Genomic DNA, 15,852 nt, shown 5'->3' on the forward strand with positions numbered 1-15,852 from the left:
CGTTCAGGTAGAACACCAATAAACACAGATATTAATTAACTAATTTATACGTATCATTAACATTTGTCTATGCCAAGAAAGAGTTCATCTTCTTGAATTTTATACAGATGAAAAGCACGTTCAAAAAAAAACTATGGAATTTTCCCCAACCTTTTGATCATTGAACTGCATAAAATGGCTAAAAAAGTTGTAAGTGTTTTTAAATCCAAACTTTTTAGTACCACCATCTTCTGTGCAAGAAAACTTTAGCTTGGAAAAAGCTGAATAATAATCTTTGTTGCCAATTCTCACTTGAGAATTCAGAAACGAAATTTCTTTTAATCGTTCATCAATGCATTGGGACTTTGTTGCTAATCAGAGCAATTAAATTATATTTCTTTCTTAATTACGTTTTTGAAAGTTTATATTTGTATTTTAATTTGTTTAGTATTCCTGCAAAAGTAAAAGAAAGACGAAAAAAACTATGAAGGAAGGCTTAATACATCTTTAAAATATCGCTATATAAACGAAATAGTCAAAAATAAATAAAATATTGAAATAAATATCGAAATATTAAAAATTAGAAAGTAGGGTATGTAGGGGTTAGAAAGTAGGGTAGGGGGGGGGTTGGATGGAGAAAATGTCTTTTGTTTGGTCGGTCTGTCTGTCTCCCCCTCCCCCCAAATAACTGTTGAGTGAATAGTCCGATTCAAACGAACTTTTTTTGTTAGAAAGATCTCGCCCAGGACACCTCATTCCCATAGTTCCCTTTTTGATTTGAACAGTTTTTTTGTTCAATTTTGAACAGTTCAAAAAACTTAACATTAGCAACTAAAGAAAATTCAAGGCAAATATAAATCCCAATAAACTTAGAGGTGAATTTGCTTCATACTTAGCTGGAAAAAGCTCTTGAAGAAGAAGGTGTAATAAAAATATCTTCTTGATTTAAATAATTTTCCATTCAATTTTGAACTGTTCAAACCCCTTAACATTATTGCCTACGGGGAAACTAAAAGTCAATATACACAGTTGCGGATTTTGAGGGAAAATGACAGACTCTGAGTCGTTGAATTAAAACCCGTTGACTCCCAACTCTGACTCCTTTACCCCAAGATCAGATCGATTCCGACTGTGCAGTCCTGGTTTTTTAATGTGAAATAATTATTGTTGATATGATTAGTTTTTATTTTCACTCTTAAGTTTTAATTTATGTATTCTATTTTTAGCAACATCAAATAAAGCAAAATATAGGACTCCTTCACGTTTTAACATAAACAGCTGTGCAGAGGATTTTTTGTTAATAAGAGAAATATTTTTTTAAGTATATATTTTATTTTCTATTAGTTTTTGTTCATTATTATTTATTCTTTTTTTAAATTATTTTTCAGCAACGAGGGAAAAACAAAGGTAGAATGAATTTATTTTAATGAAATTATTAGTCGAGTCTCCATATAACAAAATGGCAAGGGACTTTTGAATTAGTGATGTTCCGTATATCCATATTCACAGATATCCGAGGGAAAATAAAGACCTGTATCCGTATCCGCTACTTTTTTGACGGATCTTAAATGGATCTTTTCTATTCTAAAAATTCTTAAATATTTGAATAAAAGACTCTTAAATTCCGTTTAAATTAGGTTTTCTTCCCTATTTAAATTATAAGGTATCATTTCAGAAGCCAATTTGTATCCCCCGTCGCGAAAAGAAACAGGTAATAAGTTTTAAAAGTGTATCTGAGTGTGTATTTGTGGCATTGTAGCTCCTAAACAGATAAACCGATTTTGATAGTTCTTTTTTCGTTCAAAAGGTGACTTGATCGAAAGTGTTCTTAGCTTAGCCTCGTTTTTGCAGAACTTTAATTACCAGAAATATTAATAAAAACCGACTTAATGTTTTTCAGAATTATGGTAGTAAAAACTTACTTGTACGTTATTGGCCCCAAATTAAAAGAACTAAGTTTTCTGCGTTTGAAACTTCCAAGTTATATACAGTAAAAGCTATAATTTTGTTAAGGAAATTTTAAATGCAATTCCAAGCCTTTCTGATGGGAATACCTTCCATAACAAATTAAACACTTGGATGGCTGAATTGGGTAAAAAAATATTGAGATCCGTATCCATATCCGCGGATCTCAACACTAATGATCTGTATCCATGGATCTACTTTTTTGACGATCCAGCACATCACTACTTTGAGTAGGTTTGTTACATAGAAACTTCGCAAAAAAGAAAATAATAAATTTCTATGCTTAATTTTTAACAAAGATAATTCCCGATCACGCAGTGAATAAATAAATTTTAAAACGGACTGATTAACGTCGTCATGCACGCACAATCGTACTTGTTTTATATTAGAATTGCACATTTCACCAGCTTTACTTCAAGTGGAATTCTTATTTTCTTAGTATAAAGTGGATACACTATTTGCAGAAATCCCATATTTGCGGCTACATCTTTCTTCTTAACACCGTTTCCAACATCATTGACAAATGAAATTTTTTCCTTTATAGTCAAACACTTTCTCTTCTACATTTTGAGAACAGCACACCACGTTGCAGAGCAAGGTGAAAATGAACAAAAAGTGCACATGGTCACTTTCAGAGATTTTAGCACAGCGTCAATGTATTTCCAGGAAGGTCTCTAGGAATTCTGCACTCCTTCTTTCGAATCCCTCCCCTTCCATCACCACAAGTGACAAAGAGAAAGGAAAGTTGAAAGACAAGGTAAGGAAGCTGTAGAATGATTAAGTCTCAACAAAAGCACCAGAAGAAAAACGTCTACTTTACAAAACATCGACATTTTCTCCCCCATAAAAATTTTTGCAATAAAGAAATCCTGCTGTTTGATATTCGTTAAAGAGAGACATATTTGCATGCTTTTTCACTGAAACTTTCTATGTCACTGAACATGCTTCGTTTCATAGAGAACTTCACCAAATAGAGTGTTCACTATACAGAAACCCGACTGTATTTTAATTCTTTTTTTTTCTTTTTGAAAGTGATTAAAGTTTTTTTTTTAAATGGAAAAAATATATTAGCTGCTTTACTTAAAAGGTGCTACTACTTCCTTTGTTCATTCATTTATTTTTTGCGTATCTATTTCATTAGATGAACAAGGCATAGTCTGTTTCTAGAAATCAACGAAAATGTGTAAAAGGTTTGTTTGACATAATTTGCAGTCTTAGCTAATTTAGAGAACATTGATCAGATAATAGAAAGTCGATGCTGGAATATGGGAAAGTAGGCTCCCTCAGTTCTGGACGAACTTGTTGTTCCTCCAGGAAGCGATGTAACGATCGAGATTGCCACAAAGTGCAGAGCATAATACGATTGCGATCTGGATTTTGAAGAGCAAGGTAGACTTAAATCAAAAACAGCTGACCTCTTATGAATTGAAATTTTAGGTAAATTTTTCTGATGCTAAGTTAAACTCAAAATATTTTCTCAATACATAGGGATTGAATATGTGTTACCTGATAAATTAATAAACAAATAGATAAATAAACTGTAAATAAATAGATAAATAAAATAAAAATAAATAAATAAAATAAAAATACATAAATAAATGAAATAAATATATAAATAAAATAAGAAAAGAAAAACTTCTCTCTGTAGGATAATCAAAACAAATCAAGTTAAGAGCATACCTCTATAACTCTCATTCCAACTTTAAGTCTCCCATCCCTGAAGCAAGCAGAATCTGGAAGAATCTGAAATAGAATATGAAAATTCAGTAAGTTATGTTGTTAGTCAACAAAAGGACTTTTTTTTTAAACTTTAAAGAAATTTAAAGGCAGTTTTAAATTCATGAAAAGAGTTTAAGAAAATTCAAATTCACACACTCAATAGAAGAAAATTAAAATAAAAACATTTCTCAAATCTCTGAAAACAATAAAAGATGGGGGGGGGGGATACCAGATTTCTAACAATTTAAAATCTACAGAAAATTTTGGTTCTATGCTTTATTGAAAGCATGACAGTGAATTCTTTTGAACCAAGAAACTTATGTTAAAAATATTTTACTTATTAAAAAGATGCAGACCAAACAAGAAAGAAGCTTTTCAGAATATTTTTTAAGTTTAGAACAAAGGCATACATATCAAAACACCAATTTAAAGGTAGAAAAAATATATTTTAGTGACAGAATTTTTCTTTTTTTTTCAAATCAAAGATTTTCAAAATGGGACTTTATAAATAATTTATAAAATCACATATACTTGTATATTATAATGTTGTTAGGCTACAAAAGTGTTTTTTTTTTAAACTTTAAAGAAAATTAAAGACAGCTTTAAATGCATAAAAATTTTTTAATAAAACTCGAGATGCTTTTCAGAATATTTTTTTAAGTTCAGAACAAAGGCATATATATATATATATATATATATATATATATATATATATATATATATATATATAAAACAATTTAAAGGTAGAAATTATATTTTAGTAAAAGAAGTTTCTTTTCTTTCTTTTTTTTGCAAATCAAAAATATTTAAAATGTGATTTTATAAATAGCTTATAAAATTACATATATGTTATAATGTTGTTAGGTTACAAAAGGTTTTTTCTCTTTAACTTTAAAGAAATTTTAAGAAAGCTTTAAATTCATGAAATTTTTTTAATAAAACCCAAGTTTACACACTCAATCAAAGAAAATTAAAATAAGAACACTTTTCAAAGCTTTGAAAACAATTAAAGATGGAGGGGCGGGGGGTGTTACCAAATTTCTAAGAATTTAAAATCCACAGAAAATTTTGGTTCTAAGCTTTATGGAAAGCATTACAGTGAATTATTTCAAACCAAGAAATTTATGTTAAAAACATTTTACTTATTAAAAAGATGCAGACAAGAAAGATGCTTTTCACAGATTTTTTTAAAGTTCAGAGCAACTGCATACATATCAAAAACCAATTTATACGTAGAAATGATATTTTAATGAAAAGAATTTTTCTTTTCTTTCAAATCAAAATTTTCCAAATGTGATTTTATAAATAATTTATACAGCTTTTGAATGAGTGAGGCAGAATTTATTTCTCTCAATATAGACCACAATTAAGCTAATCACACATCCCATTTTGAATTAGATAATCTCATTTCCATGTATCCTCTTATTTTGGCTCATAGCTGAGGGACGCTGAAATGTCAAGTTTTCTTACGAGAAAAAAAAAAAAAAAAAAAACACTGGGAATATTTGATTTGACCAATTCAATCTATATAAATAAAACAAAGCATATATATATGTGTGTGTATGTATGTATGTTCCCTATACAAATCCAGTTTTCATCGGATCTCAATGAAATTTATCAGGAAGGTACTTGGGGACCCCAAGAAGGAACATAGGGGGGGGGGGGGGTTCGAATGCCAAAAAAGTACCAAACTGTTCAAATTTTAATTTTAGAACCCGAAAATGACATTAAATGGTTCTTTCTACCGGAAATAATGATCTATTTTCTTTGATTCAGGTCCCATTCAAAAGTCCGCAAAAAACACCCATAGAGTTCCTTCATTTCTTTCAAATTAAAAAAAAAACACTAAAATCACCGGGGAAGAAATTAAAAAGCACTGCTAAGCCTTATGGAACAGTAATTTTAAATGAATAAACTGTCGTTTGAGCGATCTCATTTTAAATTAGCTTTAAGAAGGTTGCCACATTTTTTTTTTCTCGGTTGTGACTAGATGAAATTTGTTTTTATTTTGAGACAAAAATTTCCCTTTTTGATTATTATTTGGCAATTCATCTTTTTCCTTTTGGATTTTAGGTGTTGCGTTTAATTTATTCGGGAATTTATGACTTGCCGTTTTCTTTCTTAAAGAATGATTAATTTGACGGGAAATTCATTTTTTTTTCTCTAATTGAAGCCTGATTGTTGAACATGCGTCACTTGACAGAACTTTTATTTTCCAGGTAGACCGTGCAAAGCTGGGCAGTGCAGCTAGTACAAAATAAAATCTTCATCTTAAAATAGTATTCATAGTTTCTGTGATATGTCTAATTCCTGTTCCATGCATGAAGAGCATACTGATGCTTGCAATCTATTATACTGTTTCTTTGTATAGCTGTAGATTCCCCTATGACTTTCAATGAGACATATATTGAAAGTTGACACATCTTTATATTTTATTTCTGTAGCCTGTTTTTTTTGTCGCTAAGTGAGATCTTCTTCAATTCTTAATCAATCTCTTTGATTTACCCCTCATTTTAAAGCTTATAGAGCAGGCTAATGACAAACAATAGACCCACGGTCAAAAAATTGTTTTTTCTGTCAAAAAAAACCTGTTTAAAAGCATCAGATTGAGTTTTTCGGTTAAATTTATAAGTTTAACTTGCATTGTGACTGATAGAGCTGAATAGCTCGATCGGTAGAGTAACCCTATGAGCAAGTGTTTGGGCCTGTCCAGGACGCTCTGCTGAAATCAAAAAATTAGAACTAGGAGAGACTGGGGCAAGATGACGAGCCGGGCAAGATGACGAATGTCTTAATTTTTCCGTTTTCTTCTAGGTAACAGCATCAACTTGACACTACTTGCTCTCCTATCTGCTGTTCTTTCAGCAATAGTATAAAGATGTTTTTATTGCCATATTTGTGTTAGTTCTGAAGCTCTGATTGTTTACCATGGGCACGTTATAACTTTTATGCTTGTGTAAATAAGCTCTGCTACACATACAGATAAGATATATTGTGTCCCTTTAGTATTTGTGAGTAACTTAGTTTAAATACTACCTATTATCCTGAATAAATGTCAACTAATCACCTTCCTTTATGGCAATGGAGACGAATCCATTCAAACAGGTAGTCAGGGGCACAATGACGGGCTGAAACGCGGGGCAAGATGATGAGCTCGTCATCTTGCCATCGTGTTTCGGAATTTATTAAACTAACAATGTTGTCTATTTTATTGCATCCTGTAAACGCTAATTTGTTTGTGCGTTTGTCCAGGCGACTTTGCGCTTCAATCTCCTTTGGGGCAAATGGATGCTTAGAATCAAGTGAAGTATCGTTCGAAAGCTGGTGACCAGAGGTTACTTACAAATTAGTTGACCAAATGACTAGTTGACTTAATGAAGCTAAGCAAAGAACCTCCTGCTCTGTAGATTATTGAAATTATAAATCTCACTTAACTGTTCCGGCTATCTTATATTGCAGTGAGAAAAACATTATCATGGTTGGGTTGCTGCCCTACACATCACATCGTCTCTAGCTCCTGATGTGTCATTTTCTGCTCATTAAAAACCTACTATAGCCAAGCATGTGACAACTTTATGATCATTTATCTGGGACAAACTATCACACAATAAAATATTGGTGAGCTTGTGAGCACCGCTAACTTCAAAGCAGCTACAGTTGGAAATACTGATAAAGGGTTTAAAAAATGTGGGATCAAGATTCATAATTCTCCTGTTTTTAGCGGACTATGATGTTGTTGGTGATGAAACTGAGAATAATAGTGCTAATCCTTAGACCTAGGTAGTAGAAAACCAATATATAAACCCTTCAGATGAAGCAGAATTTACGGCAAATGCTGATTCTGATGTACCAAAGAAGCCTGTTAGTATTTCTGATTTCAATGCAATGCCTAAAGCAACACAATGTGAGAAAAAAAGAACAAGCAGAAAACTGATCTCAAACATTCTTACAAGCACACCCATCAAAGCAATGCCAGAACAAGGAGTAAGCAGAAGGGAAAAAAGAGGATTATTTAAAAAAACAGAGGAAAAATAAGCTAAAAAGGGAGTAAAAAAACTCAAACTAAGTTACTGCAGGCCCAAGTCTATACAATTCATGCCAAGCAATTCAGTTGCATCAACTTCAAAGGATGGTGTTATAAGATGCCCTGCTTGTAAAGAGGAATATTGTGACCCTCCAACAGAAGAATGGATCCAGTACTGTAAAAGCCAAGAGTGGTGGCATGAGGAATGTTCCAATTATGAAAATGGCATTTTTATTTGTGCTATTGTTAGCTGCACAACTTAACACTTCAACATTAGGCTACAATGCATTACGCTTAATTTGATACTTTGTAAGACGTAAAAACACAGTTATCATTTACTAGATAACCTATTCAAAACATAAAATATATTCAACCTTTTTCAGTGTTGTCATCTTGCCCCAGTACTGGGGAAAGATGACGATTTGTTAAGGGTATGAAAAAATAAAAATATCTATTTTCATTTGAAAAGTTAAATGATAATATATTTATTACTACAAAGGACTACTCTAACAGCTCATGTAAAATTATTTTTACTATCCTTAAAAATAAATTAATAAACAACAAAAATTGTTATCATAGTCATCTAACCCCAGTCTCTCTTATATCACGCATTACGTGTGTATGGACACTTACTATACAATAAGTAATGTACATGAGGCAGTAAAACAAATGAGCTGGGAAAGCTCCATGAATTAGCCTGTATAGAGAGACTGTGCTTTTCAGACTTTTTTAAAATCTTTGTCTCCTATCAGAAAACTAAAGCATAATGTAAGCAAAAATATAAGTATCAGGTTTAAGATTTCAGACTACAAGGGAATACTTTTTCGTTCAGAAAGAAAAACAAATTGCATAATGAAATGCAGATTCTTCTAATAACAGTTTTTTTTAAAATAAAGCTTAAAATCACTGGACTCAGTTATTTGGTTGAACTGATAAGTTTTTTTTTGGTAGAGTGTTCGGCTATATACTTAGAGAGCTTCGGGTCCACCGGGCCTGTGCCATTATAGCTAATTTAAATTATTATTGCACATTACACGTATACACATAACATAAAATTAATAACACACGTAATGCAATAAAATAAATGTGATGTGAATGTTCCTTTGTGTTTCCACTCCTTAATGCAGGCTACAGTTATTATTCAGATAAGTTGACCATTAATCGAAGGGTGTTCTTTCTTTTCTTTTTAAATCTTGGACTCTGCTCAGAAAACTAAGCATGAAAAATGTATTAGGTTTAAAAATTCAGACCTCAAGGGAATCCTTTTTGTGCAGAAAACTTTTTCTCTGTATGTTGAAATTTTGATTTATCTAATAGCAGTTTTCGACATTTTGTATAAATTAAAAAATACTACCCCAAATTGAAATTACATGTTTTGCCCCATAAACCTTTAAGTATTTATTAAAATACAAAGTAAAACATTAAAATTACTATCAACTCATAAGTAAGGAATCATTTTCTCCCCTGCTTACGGCAAAAAAAGAACAACTACATTTTGTCTACTTTCGAAAAATTACACTTAAAAAACAGACTCAGTTCAACTGGTTTTGGTTTTGAATTTTAAAAGAAAAACATGTGCAAGCCGTGACGGTTTAATGCATCCTGCTATGGGAAATTGCAATTTTCAAAAATAAAAACACTTCTTTTCAATCTTATTTATTATTTCTCTAGAATGCTTATTTCAATCGCTACGTGAGATTTTCTTTATTCCTTAATCAAATTCCATATTTTATGAATTGCCGGCTAATGACAAAACAAAGACCCATGGTTTTTTTGGCAAAAAGTTTTTTTGCTGTTTTTTATTACACATTGCTTCAATGAACAGCATTCGAAATTCAGCGCATTTTCTCGTTGGTTGGAGTGTTGAGTAGATAATCAAAATGGCACCATTTGAATCCGTGTCAATAACTATCCGTTTAATGTTTCTTTTTTTTCCCTGTCAGAGGCTTACATTGGCAGGATTGCATTTGGAAGACCCATTTCTTCCCATGCACAATTATTGTTTTTTCATGAGTAGAAACTTTTAATGATATTTATACTTCCATTGAAAATGCATACAGCCAAAAGTGTGTGATGATCACATTATCACAGCGTCGTATTTATTGAGGTTTTGTAGCTGATGTCTTTAAATTACATGCCGCCTTTTGCATTTTTAATTTTTTCCGTTTACTTTAATCTGTTTACTTTCTTCCATTCTTCTTCATAATGTTCTTTCCTTGAAATTTTTAAAGAGTGGACTACCATATAAAACAATTTGAAGCACGGGTCAGCAAGTATTGTTCTATTCAAGTCTGGTCATAAAAATTGAACTATAGTTAATAGAAAATAAGGTTTGCATTTAATTCACTGGCTACAGAAAAGGTTATTCAGTTTTAAATAACATAAAATTTATTCATAAGTTACCTTAGAGATAAAAATTCCTTCATCATATAAATCAAAAGGATTTACTGGTGAACCACCAAGTCCACCTCCTAATTCAATGCCAAAACCTTCAGCATCTGTCTTATTCAAAACAATAGTCTAAAACAAAAAAATTTACAAATGAATCAATGCAAAACTCAAAATCAGCAATAACAGATAATATGAGTTTGTTGACATAAATATCAAATGCAGAAAACAAGTGCCAAATTAAAATAAATATTATTGAGTTTTGCATGGCAGAAAATCACCATCATTAACCTATAATGCACTCATCCAAACTATAGAATAAACTGCATAAATACCTGCTACTCTATTGGTAATTTTCTTCTGCATACTCTTTCAGTCTAAAACCTTACAATTACCTTGCACTACACACACAGTGAAAGTGTACACCGTATAATCTACTGGCACAGGCATAAAAGCAGAATAGCACAAAAGAGGAGCAATGCTCATAATTCAAAAGAAGAAAAAAAAATTGCAATGTAGTAAACTCTATAGTTGAGCAAACCTAACCTGGCAACCTAGTAATGCTGCAATTAGGATTTGCATAGGCTTCACAACCTTGATAGGTTAGATTTGCCCCAACTATATTTGAATTTTCATTTAACTAATCTATGTTTCATATCAGTTATCTTATGTTTTCAAATGAATCGTTGTATATTTCTTCCATTAAAAAACAGCATCAATGGGATTTACTCTGTTTGACAAGCAGTAACCAAGAACTGCAGGTAAATAGAAAATTAGAGTGAAATTCAAAGCTTAGTAAAAGAAAATCAGACTACATTTAACTCAAGGAAAAAATCCATGGGGGACAGGGTGGGTGAGATTTTTTGAAAAAGTTCAAAATGACTCTGATCAAACTGTAAGTAGGTAAAAAGCAAACAAATGAACAAAAAGTTGGGCATCCCATACATATTTTTGTACAAAACATTGAGCAATCAACAGACTACATAGAATGTAGAAAAGTTCTATGAAAGCAAAAAACCATCATCATACATGGCAGATCAGTTTATTATCACAAGTAAAAAAAGTTTATATATGAACAGATATACAGGGTGTTCCGTTTTAACCTGCAAGACCTTTATTTTTGCAACTGTTAGCCCTTGATGTATACTTCCAATTGCAAAAATGTTCAAAACCAGATGCAGAGTTAAGATATTGAAAGTTTTAACAAAAATTAAAATTAGTCAAGAGATTTAACTTTTCATACAGGCCCTAGGTTCCCTATTTAATATTTAGAGGAATAATCTCCATTGAAAACTTACTGACACAAAAAACCTGACATTTGTGCGACCAAAACTCAAGGAGATATTCTAGTTTAAAGTTTTAAGGGGCCATACAGAAGATGAGATTGGAACTTATTGCTCTTTCAGAAGAATGACGGGTCGTTCAAGTAAGAAAAACAAGGTATTTATATTTTTCATTGCTATTCAAAAATAAAGGCAAATGCTAGGCCGTGATATGCAAAAACACATTACAAAACCTCGAATAATTTGAAAAATCACACTCTATGCACACATGTAATTTTAAACACTTGGTCACAGTGGTGTAAGTCACAAAACGCTGCGTTTCATATCTCAGTGAATATTGGTCATACTAATTTTAAACTTTTTGTGCTGGAATTATTTTTCAATGGAGATAATTTCCCTAAATATAAGTTAGGGGACCTGGGGCCCGTATAAAAAGTTAAATTTCGTATTTTTTGACTCCTTTTTATTTTCACTTCAAACTTTCAATATCTTAACCCTGCATCTGATTTTGAAGATTTTTGCAATTGAAAGTACACATCTAGGAATAACGGATGCGAAAATAAAGGCCTAGCAGGTTAAAATGGAACACCCTGTATACAGAATAAAAATCATGTGAACAAATAAAATTAAGACAATGTTTTTTAAGCAGAAAATGAAAAGGGGAAAAAAAAGCAGAAATTTTGTATTCCAATAAGTATCAAATTGGGTTTACACATGTACACAATATTTTTCCTCTTTTTAAACTTCGTTTTGACAAATTCTTTGTTCGTGAAAGAGGAAATTTTTAAAATTTCTTTGAAACATATAGCAAAAAAAGACAGGTTGTAGCTACATTATGCAATGGTACAAGTATATCTTAAATTTTCTTGGCTCAAAACTTATTTGGTGGTCGTTTTGAGATGCAAAAATGATTTGGCGATAGCAATTTTAATGCAGAACAGTTTTGGCAATCACTAACTGGGTGCGAGGTAGTGAGCAGTCAATTTCTGGTCTTTGGTTCAGCCAAGGGCGATTTGGCAAGCAAATTTTACTTTTACAGCAAGATGTCCTCTCACTGTCCCAGGAAATTTTAATAATTATGTCAATAAAGTTCAAATATATCTACGGAATCAAGTTAAGGTCTTATACTTTGAAAAAATAATGCATTCTCTAAGATATTTTTCTAAATATACCAAAACCTCTAACTGAAAGTATTTTGCATAAAATGCTAAAACACCTTTCAAAGCAGAGAGAGAGAGCAAGAAAGAAATGTTGATTTCAAGGTAATTCCAATGCAATATTAATAATATTCATAAAACAAATTGTAACTGATGATGCAGGATTCTCATTTAAGCAGGAAAATAAATACAAATAAACTTAAAGTCTTTTTACCCATTAAAACTACATGCAGATTATTCAATCCACAATTTCGAAATATAATCTACACAATACAATCAAACTTGAGGCATAATTTGTGCTATAAACATTCATTTTGCTATATATACAAGTATACACACATATGAAGAATGATCATAGTCCACCATGCTCGAATGTTCCTCATTACATTTTTGAGCTTGAAATCTCAAAGCGTTTCCAAGTTAGCCACATTCTTCCATGTTAAAACTCACTCACTATGATAGGTCTTACCTGAATAATATTTCTCTTGAATACTGTCTGTAATAATCTACATGTTCCCATAGGTTAACCAGAGTTTTTTAGAAAAATGGACTTGGATCTTTCTTCTCCATAGCCCTTCATATAAAATTAAAATTTTCGGCAAGAAACAAGAAAATTATCTTCCTAAAACTTTATTTCTGATTGTTCATTGAACAATCTTTGCTTAATTAAATGAGAAAAAGTCTAGTAAGATATAACAGTGATCTAACAAAATTTTCTCTGCATGATTTGAAGCAACAAAGTAAACAAACTTGAAAATTTGCAATATTTCACATTACAACTGTTAACAACTATTATTTTTATTTACAAATGTGTATTATAATGGATAATCCTTTAGCAATGAAAAGGTTCATCTACCTGCCAGCCATCAGGAAGAGGATCATGCTGAATCAAAAGTTTTACTTCATCACTTGCAGCACACAGTGCAGACACAGCTTCATTGTGTGTAGCTGTAGTTATATTTGTATCATTTACCTGATATTTATTAAATAGGAAAAATTGGCATTAGTTATAGATCAGAAATTTCTGATAGATAATTTCAGATATTTTATGTATAATAAAGAGTAAATTATATAAATACAGCACACCAGTCTTTTTAAAATCATTTCTAACTATAATTGTGGCGTTAGATCTTATTTCAAAATATTGAAACATTTTTGAAAATTATGGGGGTGGGAAGTGAATAGCATTTGAATAGCATTGAATAACATTCGAATAGCAGCTCTTGCTAACTGCCAAAGTTTGTGATATTGAAAATTTTTATTTTACATCATCAATATCACCAAAACACAGAAACTTCATCCCGGAAAGAAACAGATTAATGAAAAAAAAATATACGGACTTTGTCTTCAGGTCAAAATACTGAAGGATGAGTGAAACAATTGAAGCATTCCATAAAAATAATTTTTCTCATAAAATGCACTGCAGGTCAAACTTGAAACTTTTTTTTAAAGAAAGCGTACACCTACCCGCCATGTGTGGATAAGAAATAAACAAATAACTCACCTTGCCTTATAATGTTTACAATTGCAGATACTAATGAAAGTTAAGGCTGCTAAAAATTTACTATGAATCGAGTTCCTACAACAAACTTGATAACATACACTATATGACCAAAAGTATTGGGACTTTCAAAAATTCACATTTTCAAAGGATTTCTTGAGAAATAACAGACCAATTGCTTTGTAACTTGTCACATAAAAGGTATGTTCTGGCTGTCATTTTCCATTGAAAGTTATATCACCCATGCGCTTAGAGGACTAGCAACAAATTGAGGGAAACAAAAATGTTTTTTGATCATTGTTCATCATAAATAGCTGAGAATTAGCAGTAAATTTCAGAAATTAGGAACTTTACTATGTACAATTATGTTATGTACTTTCGAGATAATATCCCCGATATTCATTAAGATATAAGCATTTATTTCAGAGCTTAGAATTTAATTTGAAGGTTTTAAGCTCATAACGTGTAAAGTTTTCCATCAAAGCATACCAAACTTTCAGAAAACTTGACAGCACACAAGAGAAGTGTTATATTAACATTTGAAAATAAAATGTTGAAAATTTGATTAAATATGAACGTTTAAAGCAATTAATTTTTTTCTGCACATGCACAAAGGATAGTAATTTGTAACTTTTATAATCTAAACCCTAACTAGATTCTCCAACTCATAATTTCAGTTCAATATCTTAAACATTCAAAAAGTTATCAGCGTTCTAATAAACTGAATTTAAATAGTTCTTGGACAGACTACTAATCGTGAGGGATTGTTCGCAAATAATCTGTTTTATCACAAATCACACTGAGCAATTTCAAGCCAAATGTTGCAAACTTGCAAATTACCCCTAACGAGTCGTCCCCGATCTATTCAAATTCTGCTCATTATATAGCTGATAACTTTCTGAATTTTTTGATACTAAACTAAAACTTTATTATGAGTTGGAGAATCTAGTTGGGGTTTGGAGTATGAAAGTTATAAATTGCTATCTTTCGTGCATGCACAGAGAAAAATTAATTGGTTTAAATGTCCATATTTTATCAAATTTTCAGCTTTTTACTTTTTAATTTTAATATTACACTTCTTTTGTGTGTTGTCAAGTTTTCTGAAAGTTGGGTAAGCTTTGCTCGAAAACTTGACTTGTTATGAGCCAAAATCCTTCAAATAAAATTCGTAGTTCTGAGAGAAATGCTTATATCTTCATGAATATCAGTGATATTTTCTCTAAAGTACATAAAATGATTGTACATGGTAAGGTAACTATTTTCTAAAATTTACAGCTTATTCTCAGCTATTTAGGATAAACGATGATCAAAAAACATTTTTGTTTTCCTCAATTTGTTGCTGGTCCTCTAAATGCATTGGTGACATAACTTTTAATGGAAAATGACAGCTAAATCATACTTTTTATGAGACAAAAGTTACAAAGTAATTAGTTTTTTATTTCTTGAGAAATCCTTTAAAATCTGAATTTTTGAAGTGTCCCAATACTTTTGGTCATATAGTGTGCATCTTACAAGTTCAAAGAGTGAAGTGCTGAGACACTAACATAAGGATCTCTAGCCCTTATAGCATGTGATCCGTTCCTTTTATCTTTTGAACAGTTATGAGAGTTCCGCTGAAAATTCATATGCAATGTATATGTAGGAAAGTTGTCCTCTCACAAAATTTACTGGTAAAAATTTAAGTGGTAAATATTTACCTTTTAGTTATTCTAACACTTGACTACATCCAAGGCAAAAGGGCACAATTTTGAAACTAAAAATACATATGCGTTTCAAGTGTATTTACCAATTATATTTTCAGCTCTAATATAGGTTATGCTAGCATTATTGACAATT

The 15,852-nt window shown here is 31.2% G+C and overlaps 1 protein-coding gene across 1 annotated transcript in view; it reads right to left on the bottom strand.

Moving 5' to 3' along the window:
• Positions 1–15,852, bottom strand: part of LOC129231423 (protein lap4-like) — a 98,458-nt gene that overhangs the window by 13,042 nt on the left and 69,564 nt on the right. The window contains exons 22-24 of the mRNA XM_054865735.1: positions 13,372–13,488; positions 10,091–10,207; positions 3,625–3,687 (exon numbers count right to left, since the gene is read on the bottom strand). Of these exons, the coding sequence (XP_054721710.1) occupies positions 3,625–3,687; positions 10,091–10,207; positions 13,372–13,488 (297 nt within the window). The remainder of the gene's footprint in view (positions 1–3,624; positions 3,688–10,090; positions 10,208–13,371; positions 13,489–15,852) is intronic.

This window comes from Uloborus diversus, chromosome 10 (assembly GCF_026930045.1).
Source record: "Uloborus diversus isolate 005 chromosome 10, Udiv.v.3.1, whole genome shotgun sequence".
In the NCBI taxonomy this organism is placed as follows: Eukaryota; Metazoa; Arthropoda; class Arachnida; order Araneae; family Uloboridae; genus Uloborus; species Uloborus diversus.